The sequence below is a fragment of the Vigna unguiculata genome, chromosome 5 (assembly GCF_037176805.1).
Source record: "Vigna unguiculata cultivar grain cowpea cultivar isolate G323 ecotype 2 chromosome 5, ASM3717680v1, whole genome shotgun sequence".
NCBI lineage: Eukaryota > Viridiplantae > Streptophyta > Magnoliopsida > Fabales > Fabaceae > Vigna > Vigna unguiculata.
In genome coordinates, this window is record NC_140796.1 from 11,788,536 (window position 1) to 11,812,917 (window position 24,382).

The window sequence follows — 24,382 nt, forward strand, 5'->3', positions numbered from 1 at the left end:
TTGTCAATCAGGACGACGCAAATGGGAAGAATTCAATGCATTTTCTCACTTTTGTATGAGCTTTGCGTGGGTTAAGCCCACAAATGATCGAAATAACTTCATTTATGTGGGTTAGAATAATTGAAATAACTTAATTTGGGAGGCCAAGCCCACACATGATTGAATCAAGAAATTGAAGCAAGGACTATGCGTGGGTCAAGTCTAGCCAAACAATTGTCACTTTAATAGTTGGCGTTGCCCTAGCGTGGGTTTGGCCGACGTAAATACATTCTAAATTTGAAATGCAATGTTTGTTTTCAAGCACATACCAGATGGAGAACTACATCCACTACTGGAACCCATTGCCAAAACCTGTATCCAAACACATTTCGAATAATCCAGCATTCCTGTAATCTAGGATATCATTTCATTCATTTAGATTAGGATTGAAATTGCAAACATAAAATTTAAGTACATTGTGACTTTAATTAGATCAAGTTAAAGTCACACAAAAGTCCATCAGTTCAAGATCAAATTACAGTGACACAAAAAGTCCTAATATTGTCACTACATTCACATAAAAAGTCCTAATATTGTCATTACAGTCATAGTTGCATTTCATTCTAAGTTTTCCTACTTAGCCTATACTACTTAGCCTATAGAACCTAATAGCAACCACCTCCAAGCCATAATTGACAATGAAAGAGAGAAGGACTGCTCTGAAAACTGAAAAATGAAAAAATAATATGTAAGAGATTAATCTCTAAAGCCACTTTATTAGTATCCTATAATATAATTAAGAAAGTAAAGTTTTAGAAAATGTATACACAATTTGAACAAAAACAAAGATGTACCATCTTCAAGGAACGAGCTTATCATCTAAGTCTTCATTATAATGCGGATGCACACGACTGGTGCCTGTTGAAGTGTTTGTAGCCTGTTTCTCCAACATCATGGCTAATTGTTTCTTGACCAAACCCAATTCTTCTTGAACCATAGCATATTTTTTATCATTTTCATCAGCTCTTATAGTGACTTGTTTTACTTCTTCTAGAAGCCTCTCTGTCTCAAATTGTTCTGGTCTTGGATGAATTGTGCAGGCTAAAGTAGAAGGTTGAGTGAGGGATGATACACCATGATGAATGTTTGCAGCCATGTCCCTAGTGCCATAAACTCTGCCTCTAGTTTTTCCTCCAACAACATCTTTCCAACATTGAATCTTTGTTGTTGTTGTTGTAGTTCTTGTACAACTATCCGTCTCCATGTCCTGCACACATTGATGATATGTCTCATACTCATTCATAATATTTGAAAAGTGTCAGAATTGTATAGAACAAACAAAATTAAATCAACTATTGACAACCTACATATACTTCACATGCATGTGTATCTACCTAAGTATCGTCCTTCTTCTTATGAGTGACAAGAAACAACTCAACTGGATTCACAAGACGACCATGTTTTCGCTCCTGAGAAAAGTTATGCAATTAGTAATATTATATCACCAACAATATAAAATGTTCAATAATATTGGAAGCAAATTTGGTATACGTGTTACAGAAAACTTACGAGTTCCAATGCAATGTCAAGGTGCTGTAGAGTGTAGTGCTCCAGCTCTAACTAAAGTTCTGTTTGTTTTATTCTGAGAGGATATGTCTTTGAACTCTTTACTCTCTCAATAGTCAATCAACTGAATCCAAGTTATTTCACCCATCCAACTGGGTTTCTTCATTTTCTTTCTAGCTTTTGTGAGCATATCAGATAAGCGTTTTCTAACTTTTACCTCATACACTTTTTGAATATGTCACTCATGCTCCGGTGCCCAAATAATATAGGTCTACAAAAATAGAAAGTAATAAAATGATAAGTGCTACAAAAATAGAACCCGTGCCAGAAAGAAGGAAACCCACGCCAGAGGGAACCACTTCACTCGTTGGAGGCTCGAGGGAGGTGAAAATTGAAGGGGGAAAGTGAAAGTAAAATTTGATATGTTTTCCCCCTTACTTTAACCTGATTTTTTTTTTACCTTAACATTCATGCGTCGACCATCGACGAAAATCTTAAAAATAATAATTTTTGAATGCTTACGCAAGTAGATATGTTTTGGTCTAAGTAATTTTGAGTTGATGTCGATTTTGCATGAGTTTGGCCAACGTATGTGTGTTCGTCACCCAGCCCATGCCCTAATTTGGAAGTTAAAATAGTGCGTTCTTGTAGTATTTTTATCTTTGTCCATTTTAATCCAGACATAGTGTACATTTAATGTACTATAAAAAAAATTTACGAATTAAAGTATACAAAGAAAAGAAATAAAATGCTAAATTATAATTTGGTCTCTTATAATTCATTATCCACAATTTGATCTGTGTTCTATAATAATTAATTCCTTTTCTTTTTCAAAAACTTGACCTTCTACTTATGAAATCTTTTGTTCTAATTACGTATCTACAGATTTTTAAACTAAAATTATTTCTCTTAAATCGATCTCTATTTATGAAATATTATTAATTTCATTTTTTTTTTGTATAGAAGAGAGTTTATATTGTTTAACTAATTGAATCAGACTCTTTTTAACTGGAATATAATCATACCTCTGATAGTTTGCAAAACTTCTCTTAAATGGATCTCTTATGATAAAAGATTATAATTTTTATTTATTCAAAATGAATAAATACAAAAGTATTTATATACACACACACTCACCTACTCTACTCAACTATCTTATTATTTATATCTTAATAATGATAGCTCTAATAGTTTATATACTTTAAGCTACAAAGAAGATGAGTGTACATTTTGCTTTGTATGTTCCTCCAAGAATAAAGTGTAGTATTAGGGGGCGGTGGTAGTTGAGATAAGTTGGTGACAGGTTTTTATAAAGTATATTGGTTCTGCAATTGATTGAGGATGAGGTGGCATCAAACATTGCTCTTGATCTGCACACACTATGGATAATGGCTACATCTGAAAACAAGAAAAACAAAAAGAATTTGTGTTGTTGGGAAAGACACACCTACTTTGATAGGACAATGGGTGGAGCAAAATTGTGTTTACACCTGCTTTTTGTTCCTAAGTGGTGCAATAAGAGAGTGTTCCTTATCCTAGTGCAAGCTCCATTAACGAGAAGGTGGTGACAGAGCAAACACTTTCTGGAGCATGTTGGGCTATAAAACCTCATCAGATGGAAGGGTTGATGGCAGAATCAGTTTAAGTGAGAGAGAGAATGGAGGGTGTTGTGAAGTTTGCATGTGTTGTTGGGTTTGTGGTGCTTGTGAGTATTGCAAAGGTGGATAGTGCTGGGGAATGTGGGAAATCTACTACCCCAGATAATGAGGCTATTAAGCTTATTCCATGTGCTTCAGCAGCACAAGATGAGAATGCTAGTGTTTCTCAGAGTTGCTGTGCACAGGTGAAGAAAATAGGGCAGAATCCTAGCTGCCTCTGTGCAGTTCTGCTATCAAACACAGCTAAAATGGCTGGAGTCAACCCTCAGATTGCTATCACCATCCCTAAGCGTTGCAACCTCGCTAATCGCCCTGTTGGTTACAAGTGTGGACGTAAGTTTCATTCTCCCTTCTTTTTATCAGTACTCAGAACTCAAGTTATAATCATTACACTTCTCACTACAATTACAACTACGTGTAATAAGTAATAACATTCAACACACGTCTGTGTAATGAATGAGATGATGAAGAGACATTATACTGCGAAAATGTTCTAAAATATGTATGACTAGTATATTGCTATGATTACTGTTCATTATTTTGTAACTAGCAATGTGCATATGCAAATTCTGATGTAAAATGGTAACTTTTGCAGCTTACACACTGCCTTAAAAGAGTGAAGATTGTTACGGAAATGAAAGATACAGTATATATGGGTATCAGCTGCTACAAACTGTGACTGGACTCCATGTTTGTCGTATTTGTAACTTCCAAGTGAATAAGACCCAGCAGCTCAATGCATGAATAAAATATTTACTATGTGTTTCGTCACGTGACCGTTTATTTATTTATTTTTTGTTTAAGTATATCTTTCATCTTTTAAATTATTTAAAATAATTTTGATTTGTGTTTAAACCGAATATAATTTTTACATTTATGAAAGAAATTAGTTTTTAAATTTGTGATTAATCATAGACCAATTTAAGAACTAATTTCTTGTAGTCAAAACTTTGATAATTAAATTTAAATATTAAATTATAAATTAATTATCATTATTTATTTATAATAATGATTATTTTAATAACTAATTATTTTTAATTTTGTATTATTAAAATTAGAATTTAAATTGATCATAATAATGATTAATTATTTTTGTTATTAAAATTAATTTTGAAGATGAGATTTTTTTAATAGTGTATGTTGTAGAAAAGTTAACTTTGATAGATATTAAGAAAACAAATGATTTGATATCAACTTAAAATAACAATAGAAAACGAAAGTTGTATCCAAGTCAGTGAAAGAACACCATTAATGTTGACAAAAAATGTTTATTAATATTTATTGAAATAATACTATCATACATAAGAACAAAAATCTTACTATATCAATTGAAAAATAATAATGATTGTTTATAGCTTGAAAATATTTCTTTCTTTCTTTAATTAAAAGTTTTAAATTTCAAGTATCAATCTAATTGAAAAAGAACAATCAAAATACCAATTTAATATTTCAAGTAAATCGATAAATTAAGTTGAAACACCCTCGTCCAAACTAATTCAACTATGTCAGGACATAAAAAAAAAACAAAAAAAACAAAAAACATAGTACAAGTGTAGTACTAGTAGTGAACATTGGATTAAGTATTGGGTCATCTGTACCAAACCCATTATTCAACCCGTAAGAGCTGGGTTAGACCAAGTTTGACCCAATCATAAATTAAATTCAACCTAATCTAATTATATAGAATTAAATAAAGTTGGGTTATCAAATAATCCAACCTAATAAATACCATACTAATTTTTCATTGATGATTTTGCAGTTATTCAATATTGAAATTCTAACACCATAACAACAAAATATGTTAGTTATAGTGAAAAAGTCTTAAACATGGTCTCGGTACTTCTAATCCTACCCATTAAAAAATGTATATCAGGAGTAAACTAATAAAAAACTGTATATTCGTAGTAAACATGAGCTAGAATGAGTTCATAGTCTCTTAATTAATTTTATCTTAATATTTTCTTCTAAATATAAGTGTTTTTTGAACTATTTTATATCAAAATTAAAATTTATTTAATAAAAAAATTATACATTTACATAACTTTGTTAATTTTAAAATATATTTTAATTTTAATTTCATATAGGCCAGTTATAATGGATATATCATTTTACAAAGTTAATTGATCCAATTCTATCGCACTTATTTAATGTACATTTTAACACTCCAGCAAAAACACAACAAAAAAATCTCTAAAACGAGGAGAGACAAGGACCGCTAGATGTCGTGTCCCAGCATGGATATGCAAAAATAATTTGGAAGAGAATTGAAGATGAGTGGACACGTTTGTAAGCGAAGTGTTGCAACATGTTACTACATAAATATGCTTCCTAGGTGGTGGACCGTGCTCCATCTCAAGAGTGTTTTAACTTGTAGCACTGCGTGGCATTTTCTTGGCTTCCATGGACAACACACATCATCATTCTTTTCACTACCACTTTATTATTCCCAGTACTGCAACATCTATTACCCATCAATGTGCTCCAACAATACCCAAGCATCTACCACCTTCCAAACACCATCACTTAATCATGTGAAAAAAGGAAAAGCATATCACACCTAGTTCTTCGATTATCAAAACTTTTAAAACTTTTTGGCCCGCTTATAACATATATACCATGTCCTCTCACAAGTTAATGGAATAAAATGTGTACTTGCTTTAATCCACGTCTCAGTTTCTAGAGGGATGGATTTGGTATAACTAATGTGTTTAAAACTCTTAGTGCTGCACTCAGCTTCATAAGTGCAGGAAGATGATATACGAACATATATATATTATATGTACATAAATGATGAGTTCTCACTTACAACATCTGAAATACAAAGTAGAGGGGAAACCAGTAAAAGAGGGTTCCTCCCATTAAAGTAAAAGCTTAAAAGCTTCAGCCACATAAGAGAGTAGCTGATGATGATGCATGAAGTTCCTATACCATACAATACAACTTTCACATTACCACAGTTTTCAATACTATACTCTTTACAGGTTCATATAGTGATTCTGTTTTGGCTGGAGAAAGCAACAAGCCAAGCCATCCACAACGTTCACGCTATTCATAACTGGTGCACGCAACAAAAGATGGCCTAAACTGCTAAACTATCCTCTTATTTACCTGCATAAATGCAAACAACTCATTAATCACAAACCATAAAATCAAAAGATGTTACATATAAAACAGGAAACGTGTATAGCAGTTCAAAAATGTGGTACCATGTATATGGAATTGCGGGTACATAATGAAAATCGATAAGGTCCACCTGACCCTTCTCCTTTGGTCATTTTTCCTTATGATTTTCTATACTATGCAATTGTGGGAGAGGGTAGGTTGCCTATTTACAAATTTTCACCAAAGATTTTCTAAAGAAGAAGAAATAACACAATCTAGAATATAACTCTCCATTGTGCCTGAATCACAATGGAACATCAAAAGCTCACAGGATTGAATCTATTACCAAATCACATAATTACAGTTTTTCATGACATTTATCACCTATGGAAGTAGTAATTGTCTCCTTTGATTTTCCTTTTTCTTTATCCCTGCGTAATTCGAGAGTAGGATGAGGTAGTTCCATGTTTTTCTTCTAGTTTCTGATTCAGTCGAGTTGATTTCAAACCATTCACAATCCTTTTGTAAATTTTCAAAGGCTACTTTGATTTCAAATAAACTATACTATACTAAGAGAGTGAAAAGTTCAAGGAAATGAAAATTAATCAGATCTATAGAGTACCATTTGGCAAAGTCTATAAGCAACTCGTATACCTTAAGGAGCATATTTCTTGGCAAGTGCGATCTTAGTAATACAGACTCCCTGTGGATAGAAGTTACAAGACAGAAAATGAATAAAAAACCAGTGACTGACAATTAGAACAGTAGAGGCCAATTGTGAAATCAATAGTAATATATATCACCTTGCCACCAATTTCCTCTTGAAGCAGTTCCTGAATCATCTTCAACCCCATCTTTCTTGTACATCTAAATAAAAAAAACATGTTAGGCTTTCCTAATAGTATGCATAGTATGAAAAAAAAATTATCAATTAAATAAAATACAACATAGACAAATAATAACTAATTTCTCTTGGCTAGATATCTCAAATTGTCTTAAACTCTATCTAGGGATCAGTTTAACAAGATAATATAGTAACTGTTCTTTCCCTTGCAAGATATTTACATTTGATTTGAGTTAGCAAGACATGAATGTTTTCATACACACATATACTCTGGTTTTTTGGTTGTACGCTTTGAAAATGACTATATAATACAAACAATATATAGTAACTGTAATCACCAAAGAATTGAATTCAGAATCCTGTGTACTCTTAGGACGAGAATATATGTCCTGGCCACCATAATGGATTGATGAGCTAAGCTGACATGGTTGAACTTTTTGTTCCTGATACATAGAACTCACATCCTTATGTGCTGTGTTCTGAGTTTCACCACCACTTTCCTTGCTGATGTGATCTGCATTCATAGCAAAGAAAAATTGAAAAAAAAATAATAATATCCACTGATTAATCAGAAGCTTTTAAGTAATTGAAATATTGAATACATATCCATTTCGTATGGTTTCATCCATATATGAAAATATCTTGACTTACTAACAGTTAAATTCTATTCGAAACAGAGTATTTATAAGAATTCTTAATATGAAGTATTAACTGGTTCTCAGAACTCTGGAATGTATAGCAATTTGGTGAATTGAATGAAGGAGACACCACTAAGGACGCAATAAGCATATACCAAGACATAACAAAGGAAAATTCTGAACAGGAAACAGATTAGAGCCAACAGATAATGTGATATTTTATTAATATTACATTTTAAAGCATTTCCAAAAATCTACATAAAATTAACGAAACTTGAAAGAAGAGTGGCGAAACTAGAGTATAATAACCGGGAATACCAATATTTGAGCTCCACCACTCACTTGCAGTTTTCTCACTTGCTTCAGAACGCAGAGACTCTCTCCCCAACACCTGAATCATAACAAAATGATGATGGTGGTGAGGATATATTGTTTAATGACACATCAAACGTTAAATCACAAACCATAATCCATATCAGGACAACAAAGCCGATATAAAACACAGCAAAATCGTTCATGTGAAGCATGAAATGCAGATAAGGAAAAAATATTAAATAAAATTGAACTATCAAAAATCAAACCGAACAAACATCTCACCTTAGACGGTGGAGGAAACATAGATTCAAAAATTCCAGTTGCAGAAGATTTATGGGACTGATTGGGCCCAAAGAGCTCAGAAGTAATAGAAGAAGAACCCATTTGCTTCCTTCCTTCCATTTTTCAACTAGCACCACCCTTTAACCTCTGTGTCAACAATCTCTGCGTCACCCCTTCAACAAAGGTGAAAACTTCACGTAAGAAACCCCCCACAAAGAAACTCGTTATGGGAACAAGGAAATAAGAAAAACAAAGGAACCCAATTGAGGTTTTTCCTTTTCCTCGGCAAGAGACGGAGCGAACAAGGTAAGAGAAGGACACGTGAAAGGGTGGTGGCTAAAGAGAGGAAACGTTGTAAGTGAAACGTTTGGTGACACCGATTTCTTTTATAAGGTGGAAAAGTAAGGTTCTGCGGTGAAAATTTTGGTACTTTAATGTAATTTATGTGATTTTCTTTCTTTCTCTTTCTCATCAGAAAAACTCAGAGAGAACAGAGATGAGTGTCACTCTCTCTGTTTGATCACCTTCTAGAGACATTCATAGTGTCAAGAGGCTCAACAGATGAATGCCACGTGGATTTCTGGGTCCACAAGATGGAGCCCAAAAGCAAAATCCCAATCTTGTACTCTCCTTAGTGGATAATGACAAACCTACCCTTTTGCCCATTGTTTTCTTAGGGACCTTCACTTTTGACTTTTTTGTGAACTACAGTTTCCAAGTTCAAGGTCAATAAATATATAAACGTTATTAATTTAAGTTTTATAAATTATTTACATAACTCCTAAGAGTTATCATTTAAGATTTTAATTAACTTTCTGTGGTCTTATTTTATATGTATATTTTTAATTAATATATTTCTTAACAATTATTATTATAATACAATTCCTTATAAGATTCATATTTTAATAACTTTTAATTGTTGTTAATAAAAGGATGAAAGAATATTTTCAACTTTCAAGGATAAGAATATTTTGAATTTTATAAGGCATATTCTAATAATAAGATATTTCATCAAAATTATTTTGAATTAATGAAAAATATAATTTTTTATATCAAGATATGAAAACATATGGGTCTATTTACTCTAGAAGTAACTAAATTGTGTTATTCTTAGTTTTGACCTTTCAATTTATTTTAGACTAATAGTTAAAAATCTGACGGTGTATTTAATTCTTTCTTAAAATCTCATTAACATATATTAAGGAAGGTCTCCCAAGCATTAAACTTATTTTTCTCCTCTTCATTAATAAATATATATACTTAATGATTATAATTATTCCAATATGGAAACTGTACTACAATCATTTCTTTTCTCTTCATTAATAAATATTTAATACTTATAATTAAAAATTTTCTTATTAAAACTTCCCCACTCTAAAGAATCATTTTTTAATGATAACACTTATTTTACTTTATAAAAAATATATTATAGTTAGATATATTTAGATGTACTTATTTACAACTTTTTGTAACTGATATTATTTATAGTAATTAAGTTCTAAATTTTGATGCAACATTATAGTTTTATAAAAAATTATTAATATTTTTAATATTTATTTATGCTTCATTAATTTTTATTATTTAAATTTAAATTTTTAAAATATTAATTAATTTTTCATATAAATACTTTTATATTTATTTATAATACATATTGAACAGAAAGTAGAATACATATTGTATATAAACAAATAAATTTAAATATAGCTACATTCAAATGCTATATATGTTATATTATTTATTACACACCTGTTTATGGAAAATTGATTGAAATTTTATAGAATTAAAATTTATATTTTCAAAAATATAAATTTAAATTATTAAAAAATTAATTAAAATATAAATAAATATGAGAATCGGTAATATATTCATAAATTTATAACAATGTAATATATAAATACAATTAATTAAATTTTAAAATAATTATAATGTAAAGATATCTAATTAAAAATGTATATATTTTTTTAAAATAAAGTAAAACCTTTGGTAAAAGTAATTATTTTTATTTTAAGTGCGCCACTTCAAATTAAAATAAAGTGGAAAGCTAAGGTTAGTCATATGTAAAATCATTAACGGTCATGAACATTGATTTTTTTTTTTTTGTAAATGTACACGTTTCAACCTAACAACGTGTCGTCGGTCCGGTAGTCATCACCATCGTTAGGGACTTTTAAGCGATGATGGACTATTGAATGTACCGGAACAAGTCTCTTCAGTCGAGGACAAGGGGAGTTGTTAGACCACACGGGGTATTGTTCATTTTGGAGCGTGGAGTTCCGTCATGGTTTTGTCCTTAAAAGGCGCCTCAAATGATGGAGGGAGGAAGGGGTATTTAACTTCACTTTGTCTCGACTTCTAAGCGATGAGGGACTTATTGGGTGTATCAGAACAAACATGAACCAATTTGTTCTCTTTCCAAATTAAGACCAAATTTAATTTTATGTTAAAATTCACATTTTTATTAAATATATTAGAATTCATATCATTATAACTTTAATATAAAAATTAAATTTTGTTCCAAATTCGAGAGAGACAAAAATGTTCAATTTTAAACAAGATTGAATTGAACAAAAATAACAAATATAGAAACTAAATTGAATATAAAACATTGACTCTGACACGTAACACGACTGGGTTGACAAATGGACATTTACAAAAATTTAAAAGAAAATTTTAAAAATTTTAAAAAGAAAAAAATCACGAAGTGGCAGTTGTCCGTCACTGTTCATTACAGTTAATAATTTAAACGGTACTAAAAAAAATCAAATTAAACAAAATTGACAAAAATTGAAATCTATTTGAATATAAAAACTAAACTTAGAATTGATCAACAAAACTTAACCTGAAAATTCGGAAAAAAAATATTTTAACCTTATTTTAATAAATAAATCAAGTTGGAAGTATTATCACAATTCAGAGGATTACAAACGCATATTTATTGACAAAAGAAAACATTGTTACAACTAAAAGTGGTTTTATTTATTAACAGATCATTTTTATCGAACAAAAATAACTATCACATATAATATCTACTTTTATGCCTTTCACGTCATTATAGTTTGTTTGTTTACTTTGCTTAGGTTGCGGTTCAACATTAATTTGGACATATTTAAGATATCCGGTGTTTTTAGTATTTTAAGATGAATTAGACTGTGTGAGAGACAAATTATCTTTTTAAAGTTTAAATTTAAATTGAAGTTGTATTATTTGAAACATTATAACTATGATTTTATTAGAGGGATGATACCCACTTGAGAGATAAATCACGTTGTCCATTTTTGCTTCACCCACATAATTACGAAAAAAAAATGTACACTTTGTTTTATTTAAATTTACAAAAATGTTTCAAAGACAATTTAGACTTTACAAAAGAAACACCCAAAAGCTCTTCACTTTTCTCTACTCAAACTTACATTTCTACTCTTATTTATTTCATTAATCAAAGCAAATTTAATTTTTCACCACCCCATCTGAAAAGAAAAAAACAGGTGTTCCGATTTTATTGGTTAAATTGAGTTTTATCTAAAACATTATTAATCTTTACAAATATTATCACCAGCTTGACCAAATAAATCATATAACTAATAAAAGAAACCAATATTGATTTGATGGTTTATTGCGTACGAAGAAGGAACATCGTTTTCAAGGAAATAAAACTCATTTTCAAAGAAAAGAGTAAATAAATATGATACTAGAGAGAAAAGTATATATATGATGAGAAAATTATTAGAAAGTTTGATGGGGATTAGGGTTATTGAGCATAGGTATATAGGTTTGGGGAAGGAGATAGAGAAAAAAAGCTTACCTAATATCAGCTTATGTTATGTGAATGTGACCTTATCTTTTTATCTTGGACCTAAACTAGGTGAACCTTCTTTGGTCTTGTTTAGACACCACCTTAAAATACCTCAGATTTGTTCTTGTCCTATTAACCCATACAATAGGAAAAGGGGAATGGAATGGCAATTGGGAAGAATTGGGTAGAAAATGACACTCGGTCTAAATTTGGAATTTGAAAAGGGCACAATGATAAAGATAGATGAACCATAACATTATTTGCAATATCATAATTCAGATCTTATCCAATCCAAACATTTTTATTCATAAATTGTTTAGTAAATTTCAAAAAGGAATCATGTTATTTGTGTGATTGAGTGTGGAAATGATTTGGTGAGATTCATAAGCGTTTTGAATAAGAGATGGAGTGATGAAAAAGGGTATGAAATAGAGGTTTTGGATAAGGATTGGTTGAAAAATCGTCCCTTTTGAGTTTTGGATAAAGAGGGTGAAAGAGCACACCCACAAGTTGAGATATTAAAATAGGGATGAGATAGATATGAGATATGAGATATAAGATATGAGATAATTTATTAAGAAATGAATTGGTGAAAAGAGTGATGGTTGATTAATTAAAGTGGGTAAGTATGGTTTATAATGGAAGGGGGTCCCTCACAAGAAGGGTGGAGATTGAAGGTTGAGTATGTGAAGAGGCACTAATACACAAACAGATACACTCATCACTCACTACTAAGGGTCGAGCCTTGCGATACGTGCATTTTTCCTATCTTCCACTTCCTCCCACATGCTACTGTCCCCAATCTTCATTCTTCACCAAAGGGAGCTCCAGAGAAGAACCACTTTCGTTTAGTTACGTGCATCTATATTCTTCCTTTCATCATCAAACCGTACAAACATAACACTCATATTTCATTTTAATCCATCCTGCAAAATTAGTTTCTAATATAAAATTTATCTTCTCTTTAAATAACTTTAAATAATGTAAAATATCTAACCCTATAAAAGACCATGGAATTGGAGAATCGAGGATATACATAGAACTCGTTTTGGATTTTAGAGTTAATGGACCTTGGCCCACTGTAGAGCAATGGGCCTACAAGACCCCTACACATAAACCTACTTTTTCTTTTTAATTTCACAAAAGGTATAATATAAGTTAGTGCTAATCATGGATTAAAATTTTAATGATCTAATTCACATCTATATTAAATCTAAAGAAATGGATTAAATTTTTCATTTAAATTTATTTTTATAGTAGAATTAATTTGGATTTTTTTAAAATTCATATCCAAATATTTGTATCAAGATTTACATATAGATCCAAATATTTTGATCAAGTTCAAATTCATAATCCATTGTTTATAAAATAAATTTAAATTGAATTTTCTAAAACTTGTGTTCTTAGTACCAACACGATCGAATTTGACAAAATTTTGGTTAGGATTAACTCGATCGAATTTCGGCACGGGAACAACTCGGCCAAATTTGGGCAAAGTCTGACTCAACCAAATTTTGGTCGGGCTGACTTAACTGAATTCAACCAATTTCGATTGAGCCAGACGCGGCTAAAGACAACCAAATTTCGGTTGCAGCCTACATGACCTAGTACGACAAATTTTCATTTGGGCCCGACTCGGCTGAATAGTGCCAAATATCGGTCGCGATTGGTTCTACTAAAACAAAAAAATTTCGTTTGGGGTCAACTTGGCCAAATACAACCAAATTTAGGTCAAGATTGACTCAACCAAATTTTGATAGGGGCTGACTCAACTAAATTTGACCGAATATCGATTGGGGTCGACACAACTAGATACAGCCAAATTTCGGTTACGGACAACTCGACCGAATGTGACCAAATTTTGTTTAGGGCCAACTCAGCCGAATACAGCCAAATTTGGCCCAGAGCCGACTCAACCAAATTTCAACTGGACTGACTTGACTGAATTTCAGTCGGGGCCGACTCGGCTGAATATTGTCAAATTTCGTTCACGACCAACTTATTCAAAACGGCCAAATAAATGAGAGTAAATATAAATTAAACAACTAGGACCGGTGTATAACTAGAGATGAATATAAATAAATAACAATGTACACTAAAATATAAATTTGTAACTACTATCTGGTGTTGAACGTTTTTGCCTTCTTTCTTTTCACTATTGATCTCCTTTTTCTGTGCTCACACTTCTCACACTCGCACAAACTGTGTTTTTCTTTTTCTTTTTTCTTACCGTCTCTCTTTTCCTTTCCCCTTTCATTTACCTCGCCCTTATTTATAGTAGCATTTGCAATCTTGCCTTTAGTTTGAATGCACTATAATTTTTTCTTGTTTCAGTTTCCTGGGCTAGTCTCGTTAATTAAAGATTAGGTTCTCCAAAAAATTTTTATCCTGTATTACATTAAAATTAATATGACATTAATCGTTCATAATATCATATGTTATCCTGTTGATGCATGTATGTGGAGTAGAAATTGTGATGAAGGTTCCTTTTGCATTCTATATCCAGTGTTGTCCATCTTCTTTTCATTGTATTACCATTAATATATATATATATATATATATATATATATATATATAAAATTTATCTATAACCGTAAATACATATATTATATAATTATGGGTTAAATATGTTTTTGGTCCCTCAAGTTTTAGCGAAATTTGGAATTAGTCTCTCATCAAAACTTTTGACCAATTTAGTCTTTCATCTTTCAAAATGCGTGAATTTAGTCCTTTTAACCAAATTTTGTTAAGTTTATCTGACGTTTCAAGCGCATTTCATGATAGTATTTAAGTTAATATTGAAGCAAAAATGTGTTAAACAGTGTAAATAATTTAAATACTATCATGAAATACGCTTGAAACGTCAGATAAACTTAACAAAATTTGGTTAAAAGGACTAAATTCACGCATTTTGAAAGATGAAGGACTAAATTGGTCAAAAGTTTTGATGAGGGACTAAATCCAAATTTCGCTGAAACTTGAGGGACCAAAAACATATTTAACCCTATAATTATATATACATATATTTACGTAAACTTAAATTTTTTATTGTTTATGTATAAATATATTTTATTATAATTGCAAACGAAAATATTTTATTGTATACATATAAGTATTATAATTTATTTTATTATTCGAAGTATATTATTTTGTGGTAATATTTTTATTATAATTATTTTGATTTAAACACTTAAAAGATTTGATTTCTTGAATATTCATAATTTTTTATATTTTTATATTTACATGTTCTTAATTTATACTAGAGTGTTAATATACTATAACATTGTGGTCTAAATTTTGACATGTTACAAATACGACCAAATTTGGATTAGTTTATCCTGATCTTCAGCCTAACCAACTAAAAATTAGGTTAAAAATTTGGATTGGATTTTTTTTTATTATCCATATTTGAAAATTTGGATTTAGAGAATGATATCTAATTCATAAAATATGTAAAATGTACATCAGATTGAAATCCAGATCCAATAAAATAGATTTTAAATGGATTGGATTTTTAATATAATGGAACATAAATGGATTGAATTGGAGCAAAAGTGGATTGGATCAAGAAAATTGAATTCCCCCCCCCCCCCCCCCACCCCTAATATAAGTGTTGGCTTAGCTTACTCTATCACGAAGAAAAGAGTTTCATATTGTATATATATTTAGTGTCCTTAAGGACTTATATATGGTGTATCGTGCATGTATTTTAGGATACAAATGAAAACTTCTCAAATTTTCAAAGACTATCAAAACTAGTAAAAAATTAAATAACCAAGGATTTAATAAAAGAAAGATAAGAGAGAGAAAAAGAATGAGAGAAAGAGAGAGAGAGAGGAGAAGAATGAAAGCATGAAAGTATATTTTCTGAGAGCATTGGAGCACCTATTTATAGGTGTAGATAGGTTTAGAAAACTCAACCTCCTATGCCAACATTCCTTCATCAGCGACGGAACTTCCAACTCATTGTTTTTCTTACGAAAGTGGAATCACAATGTGCGACTCGAGCTCAACATAGGATTTGTTGTAATAGACCTACACCACATGTATTTTGCTCTTAATTGTTGCCAAAATTGAAGGAGTCATGGTGACAAAAGTGGGTTTCAGTTCAAGCAATAAGAGATGAACTATAGTGTTGCAAAATGCTTTTTCCAGCATTATATATAAACTCTATTTTTACAACAATCCCCCACATATTGCAAAAATTATGAGATAGAAAGAACAAAAGAAGAAAATCCTAAGTCTCACATAGGATATAATGTATGAGAGCAAGTATAATAAGCTATATGAACCAATCTTAGTTCGAGAACCAAACATTTAGTGTTTATTAGCAATTTATCAATCCCAATTCACCCTTACAATTCTTTTTGTTATTGTTGTATTGTGCTTACTAGGTCATGTGCATGCCCGTTGTTCATGAGTGGTCTAGAAATCATGCCAAGATCTCATACAAGTAGCGCCACTTCACACTCATATAGGTAATTTTATCAGGTGTATGCTGCAAATAATACACCATGCATAAAGGATATGAAAATCACTATAAACTTTGTTTAAACAAAGTTCTTACACCACATAAATTTTAATTACAAAGTTTAACCTCACAATAATGCAGTCTCTAATACTTTTACATACCATAGGAATGGACAAAATTGATTAAAATCACTTTAGTACTATCAAAACTAACAAGTGACTTGGTTTTACCCATATGAACCTTATTCACAGAATTCCAATCACAAAAATTGGGTTATCATCACTTGTTTGTTTGCAAGTGTCTAAAGCCTCATTCCCCTCAATGTTTCTAAAATCATGTTTCTTCCTAAGGGTTTCGTCAGAGGATCTACTAGATTTTGTTCTAATTTCACATAGTCAATGGAGAATTATTCCACTTTTTAGTAGTTGTTTCATCAAATTATGTTTCAATTGTATATGTATGTTCTTTCCATGGTTGTTCTTGTTTTTAGTTATAGCTATTGCCAATTGGCAATCCAATGTATTGACATAGATGAGGTTGGTTTCATTCATAGTGGAATGTTTGTTAATAAGTTTTTCAACCACTCAACTTCACTATCGGCCATTCCGAGAGCAACATACTCAAATTCCATTGTCGATATTGCAATAATGGTTTGTTTAGCTGATCTCCATGTAATCGCACTACCTCAAATGTGAAGACATAACTACTAGTGAATTTTGTTGTCCTTATGAGATTTGAAGATTTGATGAATCTTTAAATTTTAAAGATTTGTGTATTCGCCCTTATTTAGCCTAGAATTAGTTTGACTTTTATAGTTATTTAGTATGTTAAAAAGAATATTTAATATATTGAATGACTTTTATATAACCATCATATCAAATTGACTAAAATAACAATTAATCATTTGATTTCACTTCAAGTGAAATCAATCGATTGACAATTATTTTTAATCGATTTCATATTATCTAAAATAAATTATAAAAAATAATTTTTGTGTAAATTATTGATTTGTCAAATGTTATATTTTACATTTTAAATGCATTCTATCCTTATGATTTTTATCCAAATAAATTGTCACAACATCTCTATTTATCTACAATAGATTATCACAGCAAAACCTTTTATTTTAAATGGTTAATATCTATGACACCATTAAATCAAGTAATGGTTTATAGTTATTTACTAAATATATAAAACTTATTCATGTGAAGGAATTAAATAATGAAATAGAGACAAAGACATTATTAGAAGATATATACTTATGGAGGATGCAAAAGTTCGAAAACTATCAAGATTTTGCAACAACAAATTATTGGAAAGTTTTCACAGTGGAGGAGGTACGTAGAAATAATAAAGAAGAATGCAACTTGGCAGTAGGTTGATAGATCATACAATCACCTTACCTAGAATGTAATGCAATTAAATTCTATAAGGTTAAACAAAATCCTAATCTAGATTCTAAAATTTATGGTTAAATCATTTTAAGAATCTTATTAATTATGGGATAATGATACTTTAACCCACTTTTTTTGATCCACTTTTAGTCAATCACTCTCATCACTCTTAGATCATCACATCACATCACTACAAAAAATTAAAATAGATGATCTAAGGGCGATGAAAGTGATGGGTTAAAAGTGGGTCAAAAAAAAGTAGGTTAAAATATCATTTTCCTTAATTAAATATTCTTCTCTAAAGGGTTAAATTAACATTATAAGGTATATTTATTGTTGGAAATTCCACATCAACTAGAATAAAGCCAATTCACAATATATAAGTAAGTACAATCCTCACCTTACAAGTCGATTTTGTGGGGTTGAGTTGTGTTTAAAACTCACTTCTAATATGGTATCAGAGTTTGGTTAGAGCCTATCTTAGCAAACTTTCTTGGACATTCTATTCTACCCGATATCAGACCGCTACCAGGCCATCCACTAATTTCTTGTCCCATGTACAAGATGAATATACCTCGGTTAGAGGGGATGTGTTACTCAAATTAACTATTTTACATCTTTTGATCAATTTTCTATGACTAGTGTTAATAGGACTCAACAATGGTCGTTTTTTAATTTAAATTTTATATCCGACCGAACCCATTTTAACTCAAATATTTTTTCCAAATAACCAAAATCCTTGTAAACTGATCCACATAACTATTATTTGGTTTAGATATTGTAGTTTCAGACAATTTGAGTTTTCTTCTCATGGCTAAATATTAGAGACTTTTATTAATTTGAAAGATTCCAATATTTCGCTTCTTGGTTTTTTAATTAAGTTGTAACTAAAATATAATCCACAAATGAGTTTCAAAATGCAACTTGATTCTAACCTTTTGGTTTCAACACAATTAATTGAAACAAATTTATCAATTATTAGGATAAAGTTTTCTAAATGAAAAGAAAAAATGGAAATGGATATACCTTTTTTGGTTATGATATGGTACAATACTTGAATGAATGCCTAATCAACAATAAAAGGAAAATTTTGTTTAAAAATAGCTATAGTATGTAGGGCTGGGCAAAATAAACCAAATTGCACTGAACTACCAAAAACTGCACTGAACTAAAACACAGTTCGTATGAACTGCACTGAACTGAAAAACAATTCAGACGAACTGAACTGAACTGTTTTTCTGAAAAATAAACTGGACTGAATTGCACTGTACTGAACTGCACTGCACTATAGTATGAATTGTACTGAACTGTTATAAACTGAACTGTTTTATGAATTGCACTATATCAGAACTGAACTGCATTATTTTTTAACTGAACTGCACTATTCTTGAATTGAACTGCACTCATTTTTAACTTAACTACACTATTTTTGAACCGTTTTTGAATCAAATTGCACTGATTTTGAATAAACTTCATTATTTTTGAACCGAATTGTACTATTTTTGAACCGAATTGCATTGATTTTGAACTGAATTGCACTATTTTTTAACTGAATTACATTATTTTGAACCGAATTGCACTAATTACATATGATTGTAATACGCAATAATAATATAAAGTTTATAATTTAAAAGTGCTTAGGAAATAATACTTGAAATATGTCTCATACTTCAATACACCAAAATCAAAATAATTATACATCTTAATACATAGGTTCTCCGGTAGGTTCTCCCATAAACAACATCAAAATATTAATACATCTTAATACATCTTCAATCATCTAAATTAATTGCACTTGAAGGTCCCACTTCGTCTTGAGAAGTTATATCTACAAAAAGAATATATATTTTAGGCTTTCATATAAAGTATCAACTAAAAAGTATATAAAGTTTTCATATAAACTCAACTTGTTCAAATTCATCAAGCTCTTTAGGATCCTCATTAAAAAGTATAGAGAAAGGTGTTCCTCTTATTAACTATAGTTCTTTTAGTATTAAAAAATGGAAAATATCATTTATGATAAAAGAATAATAAAATAAGTTTCAAATAAAAATAATTAAACCATTTTTAAACATCCAAATCAAATAAAATATTTATTACTTAATACAGATAAAGTAATTATATATGTTATTCTAAATTGCATTTTCCATCCAATCATATATTAAAAAATATACGGGTATTATTAGTTAATCTGAATCAAAATATATTCTGATTTTATTAATTTGATTTCAAATCATGAAAACCATACCAGTACTAATTTATGTGATTATGCCTTAAAGTATATATTGTATATATATAATAATAATAAAATAAACTTGAGTCAAAATATATTATTACTGGTTTGAGTCATCAAATCTTAACAAAATATATTTATCATAATTTCTCAATTATTACAATAACATATTTTATGAATTAAAATTTAAAAAGAAAAAGAATGAACACGTGAATCCTGCTTCATTAATAAATATAATAGATTTAAATTGTGAGTATAAAGAAAGAAAAAAAGGATTAATATGAATATATTATACAGGTTGGGTATATAAAGAAAGAAGTTGAAGCAGAAGTGATTATTCTTTTTTGCGTGTATTATTATATAAATAAATAATTAAATATATTATTTAGGTAAATAAAAAGGAAAAGTGTTGGTATATATAGAGAGAGAGCGGAGGAGAAAATGCATCAGTGAGTGAGCATGCGATTAAGATGGATGCGTGATGGAATGTGGGCCGTGGGATTTAGAGATTCAGGACCGAAAGGAGTCTTTTAAGTGGAAAGAGGAGAGAGCCATCTAACTACAGTTCACTGTACTGGTCTAAACAGTTAACTGTTTTCAGTACAGTAATTTAAACTTTAACTTAAAAGTAGTACAGTTTAATTTTATTATTAATAGTTCAGTTATTTTTAGTTTAAAATAGTACAGTTAACTTAAATACAATACAGTTAAGTTAATTTTGCCCAGTCCTAATAGTATGTATCCTAACTCCGAACATGCTATGGTAGCTTGAGATACAATAATTTGAATTAGGTGAAGCATTTCTCTCTCTTGACCGGTTTAGTGTTGTAGGCCCTGTCTGTTCCTCAAATCATGCATGATTTTGGTCCTATACTATAATAGTGGCTTTTATATATATATATATATATATATATATATATATATATATATATATATATATATATATATATATATATATATATATATATATATATTATGAAACAACCTTACAATAATCTACTACTATAAAATTTAACATTCAATTCATTGTCTTGTCTCCATAGGTTGTACTAGACATCTTTAATATCTAGTAGCACTTGTTTCTTAGGATCATGTATTAAATGGATGTGTTTTTTTTTTATGTACCGAAGTCATAAATTTATAGAAAAAAAAAGGGTTAGTCACGTTTTAGAATATGGTTTCTGAGTTTTTTTTTTTATTACAAAGAGATCGTATACATAAATAGGACTTTAATTATGTTTCTAATTTTTTTTTGAAGTTATGATAGTTGTTTGTGTCTTTGTGACCATATTTATATTTATATTTTTGAAAAAAATCACAGAATTCATATGTACGGTTCTCTGTTTTTTTCTTTCTTTCCTTTTCAGTTTCTAGTTTTATAAACATAAAAACAGCCATAACATTACCATTAATAAAGTTCAATGCGGCAATAGGAATTGGGCATTGGAGAGACACGGGCTCTTTTCTTTATACATACTACTTCTCTGTAATTAAAATTGTAGCGACTTGGGCTCTTTTCTTTATACAAATTACTTCTATACTTAAAACTATGTGTATATGAAAAAATCAGAATAAATTATATATATATATATAATTGGAAATTCATTTTATGTGAAGTTGAACTGAGTTATATTTAAATTTCAATTTTTTTAATATATATTATAATTTGATATTATCTTTAATTGATGTAAAATGTTAACAAAGCTTTTATATTGAGAATATCGTGTTTTCGCATCAAATATATTGAACATAAAAGTTGAGAGGATTCAATAATAAATGACATGATAAACTTAAATCTGAATTATAATATAATTTTATGACTATCATATTAAAATAATAAAAATTGTATCTAATTCAATTTTACTAAATCGAAAACTTATATAATATAATTTAGTCTTATTTTTATTTAATATAGAATATTTAACGAATATAATATTACGGTCATTCATCAAAATCTGTTCTAATAAAGTTTTGAATCTTATAATTTTGAAGAGTTAAGTTAATATTAAATTTATTTTAAAAAATTATAGTTTTTCAAAATGTTGCCTCCATTGTATACATAATCTTATATTTTAGTTGCTCTCATTTGAAACTTCCATTAGAAACAAAATAATTAAGACAACCTTTTTGTCTTTCAACAACGTGTCTTGACTCTTGACTATTGCCCTAATTTGAAACTTTAATTTTGTTGTAAACTATTGTAGTTTCTAATGGTGTTCACTTGTATTTTGGTCATTATTGATTATGATTTACAAACAGCATAATAGTAAGTGCAACAAAAATCTTAAACATAAAGTTTCTCTGTTCCTTTTACCATGAAATTGTCCATTTTGTTTCACTTGATAGAAACATGTCAGTATACGGAAGAATTTGAGGGATTTGTGCCTTTATATATTATAATTGCTAAGTCTACGTTTAACCTATTTAATTTTATATATGTTTTTCGTAAATTGAACATGAATTGTCTGAAAATTTAGTTTAATTTAAAAGTCTACTTACTACCCTATCTTATAAAAAGACTTATAAACGAGTCAGTGAACTTAACTTGCTCAAGGAACATAAAAATGTCAATAAAAGTGTTGGTTGTTACATTTCTTTTATTTTCTAAAAATTAATATTAAAAAAACTTAAAAGAAGAATACGTCATCTATACTATATATTAAGAGGATTTTTTTTACACAATTTTTATTCTCATTTTATCTTTTAATATAAATATTAACTAATTTTAAAAAAATATAATTATTAACTTATTTTTTAAAAATAACTCCTATTTTAAAATATTGTATAAAATTGTCAGAATTCTTTTTATTGTATTTATAATTTTTAAGGTTAACATTGAGATAATTTTTACTATCGTCAATTTTTTTTTCTTATATTATTAACTTAATCAATTTACACATATTATTAATTTATAATACATTCCAAATATTTGAAAAATACCAAGTGAAAAAACATACAAAAACATAAATATTTCTTCATTTTCTCACAGATACGAAAATTGAGAAAAACAATATTATCTAAAATAATTAAGCAATGAAAAAAATATACAAAAAGAAAATAAAATCTTCTATTAGAATCATCAAATTAGTCTCTCTTCCAATAATAATAATTTAACCTAGAAAATATCTTAATTATTTAATCAAAATTATAAGAATTACATAAATTAAAAAAAAGTAAATTTTGAATTTATCAACTACAATATACATTTTGAATTTTATTTATATAAAATATTACATTTTAGATTATTGGGTTTAATACACTTTTTCTGAAGTCATCTTTTGATCTAGATTTAAAAAAAAAAAATTGAAAATCTATTTTTTTTAGTATACAACGCAGCAAACGAGATCTTTGACTAATCAAACAGACCACTTATTTCCACCTCTACTTGTCTGAGAGAAGATGACCCGAAGAAAATAAAATAAAATCATTTAGCAAAACTGAATAACCTTTTCTTTTCTTTTTTTTTTTCCCACTAACATTCCTTTCTATGTCTACTTGTCATATTCATGATTGTAAAAAAAAAAAAAAAATCACTCAAGATAATCTGTTGGGAAAGTAAAAGAAAAAAAAAATAGATACAATTTCCCTGTGTATTTTTTTTAGTCTAATTTCTCTATCACAATTAAATTTTACTTAAAACTTGTGCAGACTATTTATATAAGCATTATGCAGAGTAACTTCAGAAGCCTCTGAGATATTGCATCTGTAACATGAAGTTCCTCTGTTCCTATTATTGGGAAATAACCAATTTGATTTCACTTGCTGCATAACTCACATCTTGATTCAACATCGACAAAAACACAGTACTCAATTTCTAGGAACAGTTGTGATCTAGAAAACCTACTGAAAACAACTTCAAGCATCGAGGATTTTATTTGGCAAAATAAAGGAACTGGATTGTTTATACATATTTCATTCAACAAGAACAAACTCAAAACCAGTCCTTTGTTTGGTGTTTTGTGATTGAACCAAATCAAAGACAACAAGATGACATGAAGAGCAAACATAAAATCTTTTCCATTTTCAGTTTACCAAATTCTTTAATCTCTGCATGTCATATTCAAGATAGTAAAATATTACTGATATCATCATCTTTCAGTGGAAGCC

General features: G+C 29.2%; 2 protein-coding genes across 2 annotated transcripts; one reads left to right on the forward strand and one right to left on the reverse strand.

Moving 5' to 3' along the window:
* Positions 1–3,167: 3,167 nt before the first annotated feature.
* On the forward strand, positions 3,168–3,974 carry LOC114184101 (Bifunctional inhibitor/lipid-transfer protein/seed storage 2S albumin superfamily protein). Its single transcript, XM_028071343.2, has 2 exons — positions 3,168–3,536; positions 3,799–3,974. The coding sequence occupies exons 1-2, from the start codon at positions 3,203–3,205 to the stop codon at positions 3,813–3,815; spliced, it is 351 nt and encodes a 116-aa protein (XP_027927144.1). The 5' UTR covers positions 3,168–3,202; the 3' UTR covers positions 3,816–3,974.
* Positions 3,975–5,955: 1,981 nt separating this feature from the next.
* SIS (E3 ubiquitin-protein ligase RLIM-like protein) lies at positions 5,956–8,757 on the reverse strand. Its single transcript, XM_028073620.2, has 6 exons — positions 8,385–8,757; positions 8,106–8,178; positions 7,488–7,663; positions 7,109–7,172; positions 6,960–7,008; positions 5,956–6,311 (listed from the first exon to the last, which is right to left on the reverse strand). The coding sequence occupies exons 1-5, from the start codon at positions 8,502–8,504 to the stop codon at positions 6,992–6,994; spliced, it is 450 nt and encodes a 149-aa protein (XP_027929421.1). The 5' UTR covers positions 8,505–8,757; the 3' UTR covers positions 5,956–6,311; positions 6,960–6,991.
* Between the last annotated feature and the right edge of the window lie 15,625 nt (positions 8,758–24,382).